The sequence below is a fragment of the Sprattus sprattus genome (genome assembly GCF_963457725.1).
Source record: "Sprattus sprattus genome assembly, chromosome: 1".
Taxonomy (NCBI): domain Eukaryota; kingdom Metazoa; phylum Chordata; class Actinopteri; order Clupeiformes; family Clupeidae; genus Sprattus; species Sprattus sprattus.
The window spans coordinates 23227742-23249795 of NC_137920.1; the positions used below are offsets into that span (position 1 = coordinate 23227742).

General features: G+C 44.4%; 1 protein-coding gene across 1 annotated transcript in view; it reads right to left on the reverse strand.

The window, feature by feature from the left end:
- Nucleotides 1–11398: 11398 nt before the first annotated feature.
- Nucleotides 11399–22054, reverse strand: part of txndc11 (thioredoxin domain containing 11) — a 16782-nt gene continuing 6126 nt past the window's right edge. The window contains exons 5-12 of the mRNA XM_080839359.1: nt 19303–19396; nt 18490–18602; nt 16529–16729; nt 15407–16163; nt 14755–14897; nt 14187–14299; nt 13407–13487; nt 11399–12945 (exon numbers count right to left, since the gene is read on the reverse strand). Coding sequence (XP_080695485.1) covers nt 12381–12945; nt 13407–13487; nt 14187–14299; nt 14755–14897; nt 15407–16163; nt 16529–16729; nt 18490–18602; nt 19303–19396 — 2067 coding nt within the window. The 3' untranslated portion in view covers nt 11399–12380. The remainder of the gene's footprint in view (nt 12946–13406; nt 13488–14186; nt 14300–14754; nt 14898–15406; nt 16164–16528; nt 16730–18489; nt 18603–19302; nt 19397–22054) is intronic.

Sequence of the window (22054 nt, forward strand, 5' to 3'; positions counted from 1 at the left end):
GTGGACATTGAAAGATTTATATCAGAGTTCTGGTGAATATGAACTTTCTCAGTTAGTATTATGGGGGTGGACATTGAAAGATTTATATCAGAGTTCTAGTGAATATGAACTTTCTCAGTAAGAATTATGGGGCTGGATATTGAAAGATTTATATCAGATTTCTGGTGAATATGAACTTTCTCAGTAAGAATTATGGGGGTGGACATTGAAAGATTTATATCAGAGTTCTAGTGAATATGAACTTTCTCAGTAAGAATTATGGGGCTGGATATTGAAAGATTTATATCAGAGTTCTAGTGAATGTGAACGTTCTCAGTGAACACAACATCCATTCTACTTGACTCATCCAGTTCTACATTCTAATTCTTCCTCCCCTGTGCTTCCTGACTCCAGGCAGGCGGACGCTCTCACCACCACCAGTTGCAGTCTGACCAAGAAGAAGGCACTGTTCCCCATCGCCCTGGCAGCCTTCGTCAGCACGACCATCACCAAGAGGTCAACCGCAACGGTCACCTCCACACAGTACCAACTCATCCAGTCATACCTAGGTACGACCAAACACTACTCTTTGCTCATAATAATAATAGTAATTATAATAATACATTACATTTATTAATTTAACAGACGCTTTTATCCAAAGCAACCTACAAAGGAGAATAATAACAATAATAATACAAATAGCACTCTTACTGTTTATTGTGGAATTATGTAAGGGATAATGTATAGAACGCAGGTCCTTATCGGAAAATAAGTCCCGACAGGGTGAACCGGACACCGACGCGAAGCGGAGGTGTCTTGCTTCGCCCTGAAGGGACTTATTTTCCGATAAGGACCTGCGTTCTATACATTATCCCGCTTATTATACGGCAACTTACCAAAACAAAAAAATAACTTAACACAGTGTGTCTTTTTACAATGTATTTGTTACTATATGTAGTGTTAAAAAGCAGAGAAATAGTTCGCCAAAGACGTTGAACTTCAAAGACGTTGAACATTCTTTAGAACACAGCTGCTCAACCGTCCGCTGAAACTCCATTGATAAGTTACCGGACTCAATACTTTCGGAATGATACGAAAGACCTATATCAGAAGCACAAAACCCGTTGCCATTGACAGCACAGCGGTCATTATATGCAGGTCATTATATGAAAATAAGTACCTGCGAACGTTGGGGATGGCCCATTCAAATCAACGGGGCTTTTTGGAACGTTCTGAAGAGCCGTATAATAAATGATTATAATTATATTAAAGGATGTGCATGTGTAAACGAAACTGAATAAGGTCCCTCCCACTTGATGTAACATGATCTTTGTAAGCATGTAATAACATATTATAACTAGTGCTGTCAGTTTAACGCGTTATTAACGGCGTTAACGCGAACCCATTTTAACGCCGTTCATTTTTTTATCGCGCGATTAACGCGTTGTAAAAAAAAAAAAAGTTTCGTTCGTTTTGCCTTCCCAAACTGTGTAGTAGGCTAGCGTCACGTTTGAGTGAATGATGAGCGCGATACGGCGAAATGGATGATAAAAAGCTTCTGAATAGAAAGTTTACCTTTAAAAGTTGTGCTGTGCAAAAGAAGCGAGCTTCACTGTTGTCTGAAAATGTCAACAGGCAGCTGGTTGAAAGCACAGAGGTAGTTGGCTTACCTTTTGTTGGTAACCTAACTGTTACGGTTTATTGTTTTTGAAATAAGAGGCCTGACTTCTATGTTCACAGCAAACTTGAAAAAAACAAATATTAAGCCATGGTTTAACTGTATATAGGCTGAGTCCTTGTTTATCTTAAATGTGCACTTTATCATTTTATTTTGTACCGCCCTGTTTGGCAACGTTGTTTTTCAATCAAATAAAACATTGCTTAAAGCAAGCCAATCCACTTTTCCATGATAAGACCATTAAAATAAAATAAAAATGATGGAAAAAAATAATTGAAGGGACATTTAGAATAGACACGAATTTGCGATCGCGATTAATTTTGATTAATTTAATCGCGATTAATTTTGAGTTAACTATGACAAAAATGCGATTAATCGCGATTAAATATTTTAATCGTTTGACAGCCCTAATTATAACTTATTATAATAATAAGTTCAGCAGTGTATTGTTGTGTTAGATGGCCTGAGCACTAATGAGGGATGGCACATTGATACAAACCCATAGTTTGAGACTGGAACGTGCAAGTACAGAGTTAGCAACCTGCAGTCACATTGTGTTGATTAGCGTTAGCAGAGTAAGCAACCTGCGGTCACAGTGTGTTGATTAGCTTTAGCAGAATTAGCTGCCTGCAGGCACAGTGTGAAGATTAGCGTTAGCAGAGTTAGCAATCTGCAGTCACAGGTGGTGTTGTTAAAACGCTAGTAGGTAGTTGTTCAAACGTTCCCAGATTAAGTGTGTGTTCTCTCGTGACCCAGGTGGTGCCACAGAGTCGTTTGTCCGAACCCTGGCCTCTTCCAACATCAACATGGACATGGACACCTTCATTGCTCTAGACCAGAGCGTCATTCAGGTGAGTTAGGGAAACACACATTTACACACACACAATACAAAGTCCAAAACATACTCACACACACATTTACACACTCACTCACCCATACACCCACACACACACAAACAACCACACACACAGTCACTCACTCACTCACTCACCCACACCCACACCCACCCACCCACCCACACACACACACACCCACACACACACACACACACACACACACACACACACACACACACACACCCTCACACTCACACACACACTCTTATCCACAATGTCTTCACCCCACCTGTCCTGTTCTCCCTGCCCCTCTCAGACCCTGAGTGTGTCGGACGTCTCAAGCCTGCTTGGCAGCACCAACGTGAACGACCTGAGCGCCTACTCCAGTAACTCCATCATCCAGGACTGGATCAGTCGCCAGTACCAGACTGACCTGGACACGCTGGGCCTGGGCCTCACTGGCGGCCGCAGCACCCCTGTCACCGTTGCCACCACGGTAAATGTCGCTGGGAACGTCGCCACGAACGCTGCCACGAACGCTGCCACGAACGCTGCCACGAACGCTGCCACAAACGCAGCGACCACAACAACAACAACGACGACCACGACAACAACTACTACAGCAGTGGCGACAACAGGGGCTGCCACCACTGGTAATTACAGATTGTGTGCGTGTGCGTGTGCGTGTGCGTGTGCGTGTGCGTGTGCGTGTGCGTGTGCGTGTGCGTGTGCGTGTGCGTGTGCGTGTGCGTGTGCGTGTGCCCGTGCCCGTGCGAGTGTGCGTATGTGCGTGTGTGTGTGTGTGTTTATGTACCAGAGAAAAGCTGCCTTGTAGTCTCTGCAAGTCCAGGACAGAGGCGGCAGCTGAGAACAGCCCAAAGTTCTTCTGTGTGTGTGTGTGTGTGTATGTGTGTGTGTTTGAGAGGGTATATGTATGTACATACTGAGTATTATATCAACACTCGTTTTCAACACTAACCTTTATTTCCTCTTTGCTTCTTATTTTCTTTCAGCAAGTGGAGGAGCGAGTGTCAGACCTGCACATGGCCTCTATTGCCTCCTGCTGGCCATAACTGTCTCTGCACGTTACCTTCTCCAGTAATGAAGAATGAATGAGAGTCAAGAGCACTTAAGGAAATCTAAATCCGTTTACAGCCATATTTATATGCACATTACTGCATTTTCTGCACAACATGACCACACACATGAAGGGTACATAAAGAATGTCATCTCGGTAACATATTACTGGAAATCTGCGTCATAAGAGGGTCTCACTTTTTCACTTTCAGGGATTAGAAGTAGCTAAACTGTTTTTGTTACTTGGGTTGTCAGCACAAGCACCTTCACTTTCGATCTTGGACCTCAGTCTTAACTTACTTTGCATGTCTATATGTTCCGTAGCACTGACCCCGATTACCATACTTTCTCACGTTATGGCTGAAATAAAAAAGATCAATGCTTTGTAGTCAGGGTGTGTTACAATGCCAGCACAAGGTGGTGAGACCCAATTATGATAGCAAACTATGAAGCCAAATGAGCTCTGATATCCTTTCTCAGAGAGCCTGCACTTTTTCTTTTTAGACCTATACTCATTTAATACTAATGTTACTGAACTGCAAAGTCAAGATGTACTGAAGGAAAATATAATCATGATAGAGAAATTTTAATGAAGACATTGTTATTGTATTTTAATCTGCTTGCTTTTCCTGTGTGCTGACAGGCTGAGGCCTTGACTGTCTGAGGCAAACCACCTGTTTTTGTACTGATAATCATGCACACTTCTCATCTCTCAAGGACATATTCTGAGATCACTGCAGCAACTTTTATAGCGATGGGACGGGAGAATACCGCCCTTTGTGTGATGAAACCTGTGTTTTCTACTAACATAAGGCTGGCTGCGCCCAGCTCTTTTTTGGAGTTTGTTCATGATACTTGGTTGTGACACATCTCCCTCTCTGTCTCATCAATATAAACGTCTTAATATAATTTATCTAACAAATCAGAAGAATAAAAACATTCTAAGACTTTGTGTATGACCACTGGTGTATGTATCTGTCTGCTCTGGTGTATGTCTCTGTACATATTGGACAATGATGCTGGAACCAATGGGTATATATTAAAGGTACAGTTCTTGATTATAATCCTTTACATTCTCCATTGAAGTCAGTAAAAAATTCTCCTCACATCCCTTTAGCTGTCTGTTCGGTGTGTGCTAAAAGAAATAAAAATCTTGGGTTCATACACAGCTCTGTCAATGTGAAACAAACAAAGTGGTTTGGATGTATCACTATTCCAGCCAATCAGCAACAAGGTGAGCTCATGTTACAGCATTGCTTCAGCACCACAGAAAGGAGGGGGGTAATCTGATTGGCTGTAGAGCTCCAAAATCAACAACCTTTCACCAGGATCAAGGACTTTGCCTTTAAGGTAACATAAACAACAGCGTTAACAAGGAGGTGAATTAGAAAGTTTATTGCCAATTAACAACAACAAGGACAGTACAGTCAATTGAGAGCAATGCCCAAATGAACTTCACTACAGTAGATCACATGATTGAATGATGATGAAGTTGACCAAGATAACCTTTAATGGAAAGAGAATAACTGATTAAAGAACAGTAACAGTATACTGGTATTCAGAGTTGTCACAAATACTGTTCCAGCCCTCTTACACTTGGCCGTCAGCAGTCCTCCCAATGAAAAGTGTAAAGTCACAACCAATGTCTGAACACTCTGAACACAAAATAAATTGAATGTCTACTTCCACTCAAACCAAAAAAACCTGCCGGTTAGTTTTAACTCGTTTAGGAGTGAAGATTATGCTGTGGTTTCTTTTCACAGTCAGTAGTTATCTAAGAGTCCAAATTGACCTTAACCATACATGTTGCTCAGCTACAGATTTGGAAGAATGTGGGGGTTTTTTTTCCGTTGGATCGCCTGACCATTTTTAGGGCGCACACCCCACCCGCGTGCCCCGTGTGTGACCGTTTTCCTCGTGGAAATGCATAGCGACACCAAGCAACAACACAGCAGTGTTGTGGTGCCAAGTGAAAGGCGTAGTCAGTGACTGCAGATCATCTCTGTTCTCCTAAATCAAATCAGAACCAATCTCAGGACATGTGACCCAGTATGGCCTCATGTGCTCAGAGTCTGAGAGGGCAACCAGAGACCAGAGGGCCACAGAGGAGCCTCTGACAAGAAGGATAAAATATGTAGGAAAAGAGAAAATGAGGGCATAAGGCATACAGAAGAGAAAGAGTGTGTGTGCATGTGTGTGTGTGTGTGTGTGTGAGAGAGAGAGAGAGAGAGAGAGAGAGTCAGTGTGAGAGAGAGAGAGGGAGTGTGTGGGTGTGTGTGTTTGTGTGTGAATGCATATATGTGTGAGAGAGTGTGTGTGAGAAAGAGGGAGTGTGTATGCATGTGTGTGTGTGAGAGTGTGTGTGTTTGTCTGTGTGTGTGTGTGTGAGAGAGAGAGAGAATGAACAGTGAGAAACAGTGAGAAACAGTGCTTTTGTGAGGGTGAATATGTGTATGTGTGTGTGAGAGAGAGAGAGAGAGAGAATGAACAGAGAGAGTGTTTTGGTGTGTGTTTAAGAGAGAGAGAGAGAGCTTATGAATGTGTATGTGGTTGAGTGTCCATTCAGGTTTATTGATGGTTTTAGAACTACAAGCAAAGGTGTCTGTCTGAATGTGAAGACATTTATTTGGACTGCCATCACAATATGCAGGTGTGTGTGTGTGTGTGTGTGTGTGTGTGTGTGTGTGTTCAGGTTATAGACGCTTGTAGACCCCAAGCACAGCCTTGCAGTTGGAACAGGAGTGTTTTGCGTCCCTCAGGCGGTCGACACAAAAAGGGATGAGACAGCAGCCAAGGACGAACCTAGAACAGAGAACAGAGACGTCTCACTTACAACCCCAGCTTGGGGAGCAGAACTTTGTAAAAGACTGAAAACCCGTTCTATCTTGTTAAGCAATACTTTTTTTTTACAACAAATAATTTTTTAAACTATCAGCCTGTCCTCACCCACACATGAAGAGCCCACCACAGAACAGGTAGGTGATCAGGCCGGAGTTGAACTCCACCTTGGTGACCCCCGTCTGGTGGCAGCTTGGGCACGTCACCTGCACCGGGCTGTCCCCAAAGGGGCCGATGGTGGCTGGGAACAGAACGGCACAGTCCACTCAGAAAGAAAAGTGTCCTCAGTAGTGTCTCTTCATAGTGTCTCAGTGGCTCAATTCATTTCAATTCAATTCAGTTCAATTCAATTAAATTTATATAGCGCCATAATAATACAATTGTCTCAAGGCGCTTTACAGAGCCTGAACCCCCATAGTGCAAGCACAACAGGGGCAAGAAAAAACTCCCTTAACCTGTAAAGCAACTGGCAGGGCTACGAGCTAATACCAACAAGGCCACGGGTTAAACACGCAGGGAACACATACAGATTTAAATGTATGTCTTTACTGTAACTGAAATAAATGCAATGGGTATCTTATCTGACTATGAGTTCCACTGCAGCAAAAACCTAATGCAGTGTCCTAATGGAGGGAAGATGAGGCAACATGGGAAACCTTCATAATAAGAGTGACATAACCTTGTTGTAAACATGACATAGCACATGACATAACCTTGTTATAAACATGACATAGCACATGACATTTCCTGTTATAAACATGGCATAGCACATGACACAGCCTGTTACCATCATGACAGTCAATAGCCAATCACAGTGTCATGGTGTCATTATCAGTAACTGACATGACAGCTGTCAGAAAATTAGACACCATCACCATAACATATGGCATAGAGTGTCACAGCATGACAGTTAGAAATAATGGACACTGATTGTCATGACGACTAATGAGGATATGCCATCATCTGCCATGACATTGTTGTATCTCATGATGGCGGGTAGGTTTTGTATACAAATATAATGAAACGTTTTACGGTGCAATGCCATCTCAAATCATATTTATCTGTCAACCAGGAAACTAAAGAAATGTTTACGTACCAACAATAACCTGGCCTGCAGCATTGGCCATAGCTCTAGAAAGAGAGTATGTATCAATTTCATTTTAGAACACATTTAATACATATTCAGCCACATTCCCAAATATTTAAAGTAACACTATGCGACAATTTGACACTTTTTGAGGTATGGTTTTATAGGCAACTAATTTTGGTACCATCTTCAAATTAATTTTAAAAGCATATGGTCATGTGAAGGACTAACAGTCAAACTGTCTATGACTACTAAAATATTTAGAGCAAAGTACAGTATATAGTCACATATTCAACAAAAATTGAAATACTTTCATTCATATTTCTTTGGAAATCCAGAGTTGGAAAACAGAGACAGTGTAAACGGAAGCCTACTTACAGAGCGGTCAGTGGTCAGGGTGAGCGTTGTGGAGGCGCGTGAGAATAACGGGCTTGTGTTCCTGTAGGCTACGTCCCAGCCCTGCCCTCATGCCCAGCTCTCTCCTCCCCTGACCCCCAATGAAAGAGTCCTCTATACGATGCTCACGGCCCCGCTCACAAGATGCAGACACAGACGCTGGCGAGTGGAGCACGGAGTGCATCTCTGTGACCAGTTAAGGAGGTCGAAGTCGAAGGGGATGTTGGGCTGTGCTTATTTTCTCAGCTGGTAATTGGCCTCGCTTTGTAGTTCTATGAGATTATTGTTGTGTCGAAGCGGCCAACGTAATTGATCAGCGACTCAGAAAGGTATTTTTTTTACCACACAGTATCACCTGATGTGCAAGGCATATCGTTTTTAGCGGATGGGGCCATGACACACCCAGCCAAAGCCTGCATGAGATTTGTGTTTCTCCCTCTGCTTTTTGTTTAGATGTTTTTTCTAATTTTCAGATACATGACGGTTTCAAATTGACTAATTTAGTCATGAAAACACCTTAGCCTAGTACCTTTGTGTTTTTAAGAATGATAGAAAGTGGTCCTAATTGTTCTTAGATATTTCCCTACAAAGACATTTTCCCAGTGGCGGTCCGTGCATTTCACGACTGGGCCTTCAGCGATGTCCTACACGATGTTAAACTGAGTCAATCCACCTCCTAATACTATCATTATGACGCCATGGCTCTCGAACCATTATATTTAGGCTATACAGAAAGGCAGTATAAGTGAGCATTGCATCACCTTAACATAGTCGAGTACCAAGTATCAAGTATCAAGTTGGTGTAAACTTAAGCAATAAGCCCCAAGAGGCCGTGCTTTGCGCTGATTTTAGAACAGGTAAGGGAGTTGTTAGGCACGACGCGAAGCGGAGTGCCGTTAAACCCCCTTACCTGTTCTAAAATCAGCGCAAAGCACGGACTCGCGGGGCTTATTGCTTTTCTAAACCTGTTACTACACATATTTGATATGGTTTCATAAATAAAGACAATTCAATTTAAGAAACAATAGTTTAATGATAAACCGTCATTCTTCCGCTACTAAAAATTATAGTTCCTAAATAAATCGTTGCCACGCAACCCTTGAAGCAACGCAACAGCCAGATGGAACACTGGGTATGAAATGCGCTATATGAATGCCTTGCCATTCGCTGCGCAGTAATATGGAATGTAATCAGGTCAAATTGTAAGGTAATGCTGGATTTTACAACGGCTTTTAGCCAATCACAATCAAGCATTTGAACAATCAGGTTTAGAATAGTTAATTTGAGTTGGTTAATGTAATTATATTTAGTCTTACCAATTGAAACAACTAGCATAATAAGCATTGAAACCGCTGTACGTCGTTTTCACATTAGCCAGCTAAACTGAGCACTGAAGCACTGCACTGGTCTGCCTCAGTATCCAATCAAAGGACGTTTACGTGTCACGTTCAACACGAGGAAAGAAATCTTCCGGGCCTTCTAGAAGGCCCAGTGTCGCCAACTCGAAATCTGATTGGTTGTCACAACTGTCTGTTTCAGTTCATTCAACTTAAATGAACTGAAATAGCCAGTTGTGATAACCAATCAGATGTACACGGGCCTTCAATGTGAATTCTGAAGGCCTCAGGGAAGATTTCTGTTCTCGGGGAAGAGCGTAGCAACACATGATAGCTGAAATATGATTGGATGAAAGCTCTAACATAAATTAACTACGCTGGAAGTTATGCAATGAAGATAATGGACTATAGGGAATAATTGAATAGATATTTATGAAAAGAAAATATTAAAATTAAATTTATTTTATTACATTTATTTTCTGATGATGTTTAGGCCAGCAGAGAAGGCCTTGAAGGCCCTGACGGACCACCACTGCATTTTCCTATATTCAAAATTATCAGATCTTCTCAAAATAGGGTGGGACTGCGTTTTGGGTAATTCACCTGACGTCAGTATAGAAGAGACACAAAGACCGACCTTTTGCGTTAAAAGCGAGATGTCATCAAAAACTAACCAAATGAGCGGTCGATCCCGAGACCAGCAGTTACCAAGAAAATGCTCCAGCTGTGCCCAAAATATAGGCCAATTTGGCAGTTATAAAAAGGAAGGAGAGCGGGAAATAACTCGCACATGTCCTGCAGCTAAATTCTATTAGCCCGCTGGGCTTCATCACACATGGCTTTTCTGGCAGCCGCATAAACACAGGCAGACAAAAGATTAGCAGTCATGAGAGGCTAGTTCTAATCGCCTCACTATTGCTGGGTGTCATGTGGCCGAGGTCGTTAGGCCTACTTAGTTACTTATTTACAAAACACAGTAGCAAAAAAAGGATTTTACAGTAGCCTAAAATAATCTACAAGCATGTACAGGGAGCGTTTAGAATGCGCTTAGTAGGCCTGAGGTAAAGAATGCGTCTCATTCTGTCAGTGCACTCACAGAATGCTTCCTTCTTCATTTGTGTGTAACTGGTGATATTTTCTGTGGTATTAGATGCACACAGTGAGACTATTCAACATCCTTTCTAAATTAAATCATCTCAGTGTCTCTGCTGTATGCGACCTCTGAAGGACTGAAGTTGGACTGACTAAATTCTATTAGAGAATCCTGATGAAGTTCTACAGAACTGACCTGGAGTTCTTCAGAGCTGACCTGGAGTTCTTCAGAGCAGACCTGGAGTTCTTCAGAGCTGACCTGAAGTTCTACAGAGCAGACCTGGAGTTTTTACAGAGCTGACCTGAAGTTCTACAAAGCTGACCTGGAGTTCTACAGAGCTGACCTGAAGTTCTACAGAGCTGAACTGGAGTTCTACAGAGCTGAACTGGAGTTCTACAGAGCTGAACTGGAGTTCTACAGAGCTGACCTGAAGTTGTACAGATGAGTGGAGATGTAGGAGAAAGTGTCTTGAGGAAACCCCCTCTGTAGCAATTCCTGAGGGGGCAGTAATAAAGGATACATACGGGCATAATTGACCGATCGCCAGGGCTCCGCTCCCTAGTTATTGTTGCAACGTCCAACAGATCAGCTGAGTGAGACCTGAATCAACATCCCCATAGCCATTCACAGCTTACAAGCGCCATCTACTGGTCATGTTGAAAAAGGCAAGGAACTCCAGGTCGTCTGAGGCACATTAAAGGTGTGGTCCTTAATTCAGGCAAAGAGGTTGTTGATATTTGAGCTTGAGCTTAACAGCCAATCAATAACACCCCACCCTTCCTTGTTACAGAAGCTACGTTACTGATTGGATGGTGTAGTACGACCTTGGTAAGAGTCTTTAAGTTTCGAGTTGTATAAGTGCACAGAACAGTGAGCAGTGAGGACAATGAGGTGCAGCAATTTAATGGAGAAAAAAAAACAGTATTTTGAATTCTAATTGCATACTGTTGCTTTAAAGTCACAGTCCGCAACAATTTGACACATTTGAATTGTTTTTGCAACGCAACTACTTTTGGTATAATCCTCAAATTCATTTTGATGGAATATGGTCAGGTGAAGGGCAGATAAACACACCTGCCATTCCCACTAGCCATCCAGGGTATACACTATGCAGTTCTGTGTTTCGGGTCAGAACATCCCGCGCCAATGTACACAAAAGATGGCGACAATGATGGTGTAAGTTAAATTAAACAGGTTTTAATCAGTAGAAATCTGTACATCACACACCCATGTAAACAGACGCAGCAGTTTGCTTTCCATACCTGAATACTTTCATAAGAATAGATGCTCTCATTCTTTTTTTATTTATTTTTTTAGTGATTTGAGGATCCGTGTAAAAATAGATTAATTTTTTTTCTCGACAAACACCACAAAAACAATATGGTCTGGCGAAATGAAAAAAACAAAAAACAAAACAAAAGAAAACTAATGTTGCCATCACTAATAAACAATCAATGACATCCCACTCAAAAAAATACTGAAATATAGCTTCAGTGTTTCAAGATGGAATATGTTCTAGAAAAGTCTCAAGTTCTTTTAAGGGTGGGGGTGGGGTGACAGCCCTCTCTCCTCGGAACCCCGTACTGACTCAGGTAATGATGTCACAATGACTGAAGGATCTGAGGGGCCCTTGTACGTTTATAGTTCTCGATGATTCCTTAGACGGACTGCTGTTCTATTCCAGTGATTAAGGCCATGAAGAACGGGGCGGCGAATTATAAATAATCAATTACTTCAAAAAGTCTAAGGTGGGCCTTGAGGATCTGAGCTGATCTTGCCTCGTTTAGTCTCAAGGGTCCTCGCCTGGGCATCTGACTTTTAGTAGTTATCTCTCCGCGGTCGAGTGGATGTTGTACCCTGGTCTTCCACTAGGTGGCAAAGCATCTCATCTTCACTGCACCTCAGTTCCCTCTTAGTTGGTTTGTCTTTCTTTTGTCGTCTCAACCAGTCACCACAACAGCAACAGTGTGGGCTCACTCCACCAGGACCCCATCATCTTCCTCCCTCTTCCTCATCGTCTTCATCATCATCATCATCATCATCCTCCTCCTCCTCTTCGTCACGAAACCTCTTGGTTCCCAATCTCCTCCGCCTCTCTCCCTCCTCCTACTCCTCCTCCTCCTCCTCTCTCCCTGAGGGCAGCGAGGAGCACCTTGAGCACGGTGTTCTCGGCCAGCAGACCCTGGGAGGCGTCGGCGAGGTCCTGCAGGCGGCGCACGGCCTCGCCCAGCTCCCGGCTCTTCTCCCGCCGCAGCTCCTCCAGCAGGTCGCCGCGCTGCCGCAGCTCGCCGTTCTCCGTCGCCAGGGCGCGGGCATGCAGCGCCAGTGCCCGCCTCTCGCGCCACACGCCAGCCAGCTGCTGCGAGAGGCGCCCGCGCGCCCGGTGCAGCGTCCGCACCTCGCCCCGCAGCACGCTCAGCTCCACCTCCAGGAGCGAGCGAGCGCCACTGCTGCCTCCGACAGGGGAGGAGGAAGAGGAGGAAGAGGAGGAGGAGGAGGAGGAAGAAGAGCGGGGGGTGGGTTTCGCAGGGCGAGGGTCGTCGCTGGTGTGCTCCAGGACGAAGCGGAGCAGGTTGGGGAGCGTGAAGCGGGAGTCGTCGGGGTACTTCACACTCAGTTGCTTCCTGAGAGAGAACGAGACAGAGATGGAAGCAAGTGAGAAAGAATCAGTCAATGATTTTTGCCCAATAACTTAAAAAATGGAAATACTGTATTGTATTTAACCTATTGAACCCCTTTTGAATTAGAAGTTTATAAGCACAAGGAATAGAAAGGAAGAAAAAGAGACAGATATAGAAAGAGAGCACACATAAGAGAGAGAGAGCAAGAGAGAGAAAGAGAGAGAGAGAGAGAGAGAGAGAGAGAGAGAGAGGATCAGTCTGAAGGAGAAACAGTTAAACAGAGGGAGATGGTCACTTTCACCTTCACCTTCACCAATCAAGACAATGCGGGTGGTGTTTTTTTTTTTTTCAAACCTTTGGAACACACACAGACACACACACACACACACACACACACCCACACACAGACACACACACACACACACACACACACACACACACACACACACACACACACAAAGTACCTGTGCCTAGGGAAGAGCAGGATGGCTGGAAAGTGATCCACCATAAATTCCCAGGGGAGGTCGTTACTGGCAACGTTCACCCTGGCAACCACAAGGAGATGAAACAAACAACAATGACTCACTCTTCATGAACACTTGGAATCATGGATTAGCACAACGGCTAAGTAGGGCCCACCAAGAGAGGCAGTGCAGAATCTGAGAGACATGATCCACACCAAACCAAACCGGGACCCGTGTGCACACCCTGTACATCATCTGACACATGAACATTAATAATCCCCAACTAACTGTGCTAACTCTACCTACTTATCTCCTCACCTCACTCACTGCGCTTGGATGTCCTGCTTTTAAATCAAATCTCCCATTTATTCATACCTGGCCACGGTCAGCCTGCTGTTATCTCTACTGATGTAACGTGTATTCACTTGGCCACGGTCAGCCTACTGTAATCTCTACTGATGTAACATTTATTCACTTGGGACCATAAGCCTGCTGTAATCTCTACTGATGTAACATTTATTCACTTGGGACCGTAAGCCTGCTGTAATCTCTACTGCCGTAACGTCACCTGGCCACGAACAGCCTGCTGTTGTAACAACGTCCCTAACGGTAGTCTCTACTGATGTAACTTTATTCACCTGGCCACGGTCATCCTGCTGTAATCTCTTCTATTGTAACGTTAATTCACCTGCCCAAGGTCAGCCTCTCTACTGACGTAACGTTAATTCACCTGAACACGGTCAGCCTGCTGTAATCTCTACTGATGTAACGTTTATTCACCTGGCCACGGTCAGCCTGCTGTTGTTCTGGAGCAGTCTGGCCAGCTGGATGAGGACGTGGTTCAGCACGGAGCAGAATCCACACCAGTCGGTGTAGTACAGGAGCAGCACGTCCTGTGGGAGTGAGAGAGGGGTGGGGGTAGCGTAGAGTGGTACAGGAGGTAGAGAAGTCGTTTAGTAATTCGATTCCTTGTCGAAGCGTCCTTGAACAAGACACCGAACCCATCGGTGTAAATGTAAAATGTGTATACATCCTCCAAGTCGCTTTGGATAAAAGCGTCTGCTAAATAACTAAATGTAAATGTGAATGTAATGGTTACACTCTGGAGGAGACTGTACATAACACTCACATACTTAATACCTTCCATCACACACGTTAACATTAGACATATTTTCCATCTATAAAACAATATTTCTAACACAAATAAAACAATGTCAAACGAATAATGCAAACTATCGCAAATACCTTTTACATTACTGCATGTGATCCAGCTTTGACTTTGAACTTTATCGAAAAAACCCATGAGAAACGGACTAAAATGAGTCACCTTCATTATCATGTTCCTTACCCTTTTGGGGTCCATAACGGTGTCCAGGAAGGTGTCTGTTGTGACTTCCTGAATGAGGGACAATGAGGGCTGAGGTCTTTTGTCTCCCACTAGATGCCTCTTTAAATGGCTGTGCGATGTGCTGAAGTTCTGGATGAAGGGTTCTAAAGCAAACACAAGAACCACACGCGTGTGAGATCAAGTCATGTGAAATAAGAAGTTGTCCATCACAAACAACACCAAAGAACTAGACTATTCCATTAAACCAACTAAACCATATTACTGCACTTTAATGATAAACCTGCTATCTATGACTAATAACATGAGTTACCAACAGTGGGTGACACAGCAGAATAGTACAACAGAATCAGACATGAATTACAAATATGTCACGACACTCATCTGCCTTCATCTCCATCTTAAAGCTAAAGCAGTATTTAGCAAACGCTTTTATCCAAAGGTCAGGTATTTAGCAGACTTTTTTATCCAAAGCGACTGACATAGGCATGCTGTAGTGGCCGGGAAACAAACCCTGGTCGACAGCGACGTTAACCACTGTACCACCAAAGTTTTTTTTAAACTTCTCTTCTTTCATGTTGGCTACTTTAACACTAATTCTAACAGTGAGTATATTCAGAATCTTGCACTCTACAGCTGTGGGCTGTTCCTGTACCTAGTGACTCGGTGAGGCCTCCTCTGTGATCCAGAACATAGTGAGTTTCATCTTCGAGATCGACGATCGCAACGAACATCCGATCGCTGGCGTTTTGGTTCCCAATCGCACCGAGCCGGGAAGCGAGCTCCCAGTGCAGGTGCGAGTCTAGCAGATAGAACCGCAACGTCTTGTTAGTCCGACAACGAAGCCCCGCCATTCCATCGCCCAGCGGGCAATCGGCCTCGGGCGCAAAGGCAAAGGGCGGGGTCGCGGAAGAGGGAGGTTCGATTGCGGAGGGCCGCCCTCCCGACTCGTCCGAAGGCCGTGTACGGTTCCCCGCCTCGGACAGCAGGGGGCGGCAGCAGGCACTGTAGTGGCTAAATGGGCTGTACGTGTTGCGGACATTGCTGCAGGTGGGGGCGAGGAGCGGGGGCGAGTGCGTGTGGGCGTGGGGGGTGAGGCGGCCCCCCGAAACAGAAAGGTGGCGCAGGTAGGACTCCAGCGCCGCCTCCAGCTCGAGGACGGAGCAGCGTCGGGAACCGCCACGGTCACCGATCCCGGTCCCATCCAGGGACACCGCAGGTCCAATGGAGCGGTTCAGGCAGAGCTCGCAGACGTTCTGGGCGGAACCAGACACTGAACTCCAGCCGGGCAGAACCAGAGTGTTGCAGCAGAGCGGACCAGGCGGGACTCGGGGGAGTCTGTCGAGGCCATCAGTGTCCCGGGAGATGGAATCCTCGCAACAGGAGTGATAGCGCACAGCAATGTCCGCAATCTGGGAGACAATAAAACAATAAAACACAATGAATAAATAAATGGACCGAGCATAAATACCACTGTGCATCATTTTATGTAAATAATCAAATAATCAGGATATAAATAAATAAAGTCTGGATTCAAAATGGGGACTTCAGAAACACATCACCGTAAACACTTTCATTCACTTACACTACTCTTAATTCTTTCACTTCATGCAAGTTTTATAATGAGCCACTTTACTGAACTCTTATTTGACCTGCAGTGCTGGACATAAGTCTCTGTCTCCCTAAAGGTATAGTAGCTTCCCAACAACCACAGATCACAATCCAGGTGAAGTCCAATCAAAAACCACTGTGACCGCCAGATGGGCGGGTCTCCCACCTGTTCCTGCAGCGGGTGATTTGCTGCCAGCGGGTCATGTGGCAGGAAGAGCAGCAGGGCGGGGCCCTTGAGGAGTTCCTGCTCCAGGCCGCGGCTCTTGGCCCCGGTGGAGGGCACCCAGGGCAGCACGCTCTCCCGGTGCTGGAACACCCAGCCGCAGATGCCCTCCGCCGTGAAGTTACGCTCCCAGCGCGGGAAGATCTGACAACGCAGAGGAAGAGGTGGAGGAGGAGGGAGAGGAGGAGGAGGAGGAGAGGAGGAGGAAGAGGAGGAGGGAGAGGAGGAGGAGGAGGAGGAAGAGTAGGAGAGCAGGCAGGAGAAGGACAAGTCAGTGAGAGTACATGCCTTCCAAAGTGTACATTCTATATGCTCTATATTCTATATACAGTACTGTGCAAAAGTTTTAGGCAGGTGTGAAAAAATGCTGTAAACTAAGAATGCTTTCAAAAATGGAAGTGTTAACAGTTTATTTTCATCAATTCTTCATAAATTAACAAAATGCAGTGAAGGAACAGAAGAAAATTCTAAATTAAATCAATATTTGGTGTGACCACCCTTTGCCTTCAAAATAGCACCAATTCTTCCAGATACACTTGCGCAGTTTTTGAAGGAACACGGCTGGTAAATTGTTCCAAACATCTTAGAGAACTAACCACAGATCTTCTGTGGATGTAGGCTTCCTAAAATTCTTCTGTCTCTTCATGTAAACCCAGACAGACTCGATGATGTAGAGATTAGGGCTCTGTGGGGGTCATACCATCACTTGCAGGACTTTCTGTTCTTCTTTAAGCTGAAGATAGTTGTTAATGACATTGGCTGTATGTTTGGGGTTATGTTCCTGCTGCAGAATACATTTGGTGCCAATCATACGCCTTCCTGATGGTATTGCATGATGGATTAGTATCTGCCTGTATTTCTCAGCATTGAGGACACCATTCATTCTGACCAAATCTCCAACTCCACTTGCAGAAATGCAGCCCCAAACTGGAAAGGAACCTCTACCATGCTTCACTGTTGCCTGCAGACTCTCATTATTGTACCTCTCTCCAGCCTCCAGCGAACAAACTGCCTTCTTCTACAGCCAAATATTTCTAATTTTGACTCATCAGTCCAGAGCACCTTCTGCCATGTTTCTGCCCCCTAGTTTCTATGTTTACGTGCTTAGTTCAGTCACTTGGCCTTGTTTCCTTGTCGGGGTAGAGCTTTTTGGCTGCAACTCTTCGATGAAGACCACTTCTGGCCAGACTTCCCCGGACAGTAAATGTCTGTACCTGGGTACCACTGGTTTCTGCCAGTTCTGAGCTGATGCCACTGCTTGAAATCTTCCGATTTCGAAGGTAAATAAGCTTGATGTGTTTTTCATCAGCTGCATTAAGTTTCCTTGGCTGAACACTGCGTCTACGATCCTCAACGTCTTCTTCAAAAGAGCTGGAACTGCACATTTTGAAACCCCTGTCTGCTTTGAAATCTTTGTCTGGGAGAGACCCTGCTGATGCAGTATAACTACGTTGTGTCTTGCTGCTGTGCTCAGTCTTACCATGTAAATGGATAAAAAAAAAAAACATTTATTGTTCACATTTTTCAAAGCATTCTTAGTTCATAGCATTTTTTCACACCTGCCTAAAACTTTTGCACAGTACTGCATATATTTTATATCTATTATCTGTACTATTATCTATTCTGATTATTACTGTCGTAGTAGCAGTGATAGAATTCCACACTTCAGTGTGTTTGGCAGGAGCTGCTCACCAGGGAGGAATTGAATTGTCTGTACATTCTATATGTTCTACATTCTATGTATACATTCTTTATATCGATTCTATAGAACTTCACACTTCATTGTGTTTGGTAGGAGCTTCTCACCAGGGAGGAGTTGAATTGTCTGTACATTCTATATGTTCTACATTCTATATATACATTCTATATATCGATTCTATAGAACTTTGGTAGGAGCTGCTCACCAGGGAGGAGTTGAAGTGTCTGTGCAGATACACCGTCTCATCATCCTGGACAGAGATGGCCTCCGCAACCCTCCTATCGGTCACCACGCCAAAACGCACCACCCCCTGAAAATCTGGGCCAATGAGGGGACCGGCACGGTAAGACCACACATCAATTCACCAAGAAATACACATATATGGCGCTTTTTACACTGCAGACTGCTTGGACAGTTGATGTGACGGCAGCCAGTCAGCCATGGCTCTAAATGCAACTATTCATGATCTACCTTGATCGGGACAAATGTGTAGGTGCTGTGCTAATAAACTACATGTCCCAGCCCATTAACTTACAGCAGTACACCATGCATGCCAATGCTACTGTGGTTAACAATGAGTTATATGACACCTTTCATAGCATCTGAACACACACAGGAGGAGTCATTTCTTTCTGGCAGTCAGTTTGGAAAAGGACTAATGGCCATTACAAAATGGATGCACAGACACAGTCACACAGACAAACACACAAACACACAGACAAACACAAACACAGATGCACAGAGACACAGACAAACACACAGATACACAGCGCACACACACACACCATTACAAAAGGGATGCACAGACACAGTCACACAGACAAAGACACACACACACAGACAAACACAAACACACAGACAAACACAAACACACAGATACACAGACAAACTCACAGACACACAGACACACAGAGAAACACAAACACAGATACACAGAGACACAGACAAACACAAACACACATATAAACAGCGACACACAGATATTATATTGTTAATGATGGTAAAATGGTGTGCTCACCCCTCTTGAGAGCTTGTAGAGCGGAGGAGAGGAAGGTGATGTATCCGGGAGGCTGAGGAGAGGAGTTGAACTCAAAGAACCCCACCACACCTGGCTGCGCGCACACACACACACACACACACACACACACACACACACACACACACACACACACACACACACACACACACACACACACACACACAAACACACAAACACACAAACACAAACACACACACAAAGAAAATGTATTTAGAGAACAAGGAAGATAAACGTAATATCATAACTTGAGATTGCACAATTACACATTCAAGTTCACACATCCTCATATATACAAAAGAATATGTCATAGGTCATATGTAGTATATGCAGTAAATAGGTAATTTACAAATAAGTCAATATCACACTGATCACTGAAATCACCCTCCAGTTGAGACCTAGAGAGTTAACTTAAGAGAGAGTCTCATTTGTTTGCAGAAAGAAAAGTCTTAATTTGGTCCGTGTGAAATGAGACAATAACACCTCCTTCATAACTCGCTGTGAGACTGTTAAAACTGAAAGACATCCAAATAAACTTTAAACTCCCCCCTTTTTAAAATCCAAATAAATATATCATTTGAAACGCACAACATTCAGTTATTCGATTTCAAATACCTGTGAGGCTATCTACTTCTAGTAGCATGCGGCTTTTCAAGGTCAGGTGCCATGACAGAGCTCATAATGCTTATGGCGTTTAAAAAAAGCCCCATTTTTAGTACCGTCAGCGATGGCATTTTTTCCTCCCTAGAGATAGTAACGTCATTACTACGGAGACCGCTTTTGTTCTCGTTGTTGCTGTTTCAGGTAAATGCCTCGGTTATGTTTCACAGGTGCAAAGAAGCATGCAAATCTTCACCCCACAGGGACTGGACTGCTGTGCCAGAGAGAGAGAGAGAGAGAGAGAGAGAGATGGAGGGAGAGAGAGAGATGGAAGGAGAGAGAGAGGGGGGGTTGGAGGGAGAGAGAGAGATGGAGGGAGGGAGAGAGAGAGAGAGAGAGATGGAGGGAGAGAGAGAGGGGGGGAGTTGGAGGGAGACAGAGAGAGATGGAGGGAGGGAGAGAGAGAGATGGAGAGAGGGGGCAAGAGAAGAGGGGGACGGAGAGTGAGAGAGAGAGGGGGGAGAGGAGAACAGAGAGAGAGCGAGAGAGTGAGAGAGAGAGAGAGAGATAGAGAGAGAGAGAGAGAGAGAGAGTCAGCCCTGCTCAAAAGGAATTGGGACGGCAAGCAACTGACACGCCTGGCTGTGTCTGAAAAAACAAAGCCATGGCCTGCTTGTGTAGCAGCTATAATTCAAAGGGCAAAACAGTAGCCACTAAAGAGGAGGAGGAGGAGGAGGATGAGGAAGAGGAGGAGGTGTAGGTGGAGGAGGAGGTGGAGGCGGAGGAGGAGGGTGAGGAGGAGGGGGAGGAGGATGTAGTGTTAACTACAAGTAAATCTTCATTCCATCAGTTCAAGAGTATGTGATTTGCCCTTTAAGACCAGAACAAAAGCTGTGATGTAGCTTTTTGAGACAGTATCTAGTATCTACCCTGCAGCTCGTCAGGCAGGCATTCTGAACATGCAGAAACAATGAGCCCCGACGCTGATCCTGAAGAGATTAGGCCACAGAGCACACCTACACACACACACTCACAAACACGTACACACAAACACACACCTACACACACTCGACGCATTAACCAAAGGACGAGACCTGCCAAACTAGTCTGGTAGCATCTCTGTACATTGTCTCGCCCACACGCAAAAGCTCACGCACACACACCTGCCCACCCGCCCACACCCACACACACCCTCACACACACACACACTCACACACACCTACACACACACACACATCTATAACAACAGAACACATGCCTGCCTAACTGCCTGCCCGCCCGCACCTACACAAACACACACACCTGCCTACCTGCCCGCCCGCCTGCACACACCCCACACACACACACACACACACACACACACACACACACACCACACACACACACCACACACACACACACACACACACACACACACACACACACACACACAACATCAGGGTATCATGGTTGTCAGCACATAATATAAGGTCAAGTTTACTCTTCTCTTCTTAAACTGCTCTTATATTTCAGGCTAGCAGGACAGCTATGATCAGTCAAACTTCCAAATGTACATTCCATGGAAGCTATGACTTCCAGTTTTTCAGCCTAAACAGCTAAATACAATTCATGAATATCTATCATAATCAACCTCGTCACTTCACATCACGAAACATGGCCACTCCAAGAGGTCATAGACGATAACATAATTTTAGAAGGAGCTACTTAAGCCTGATGGTCACTGTATGTTATTCTACATGCTTGGGAACAGAGGGGTAAGGGAGAGGTATTTAGTTGGTTGCAATCTGCAACCCCACCACTACATGTCACTAAATCTTTACGTACTTATAATTACTAATACCATAGGTAACAATATTAAGGTGACTATATTACCATTACAAAATAACTAATCACTATGATTAGTCATCTTAAAGAAGCATTATGCAACAATTGTACTTCAGGATTAGGGGTAGGATAAGCAGTTTTACCTTAAAATAACAGCTTGAAAAAAATTGGGGCACTACAATGACTTTTAATATGGAGAGTCGCCACCAGGGTTCATAGGCATATTACTGCTAAATGTAGGATTGCCTGAAGCCGCCCGGCTTTTTACTGTCTGCCGAACTAGTAAGTAGCTTATTTGCCGTCTTGCTTT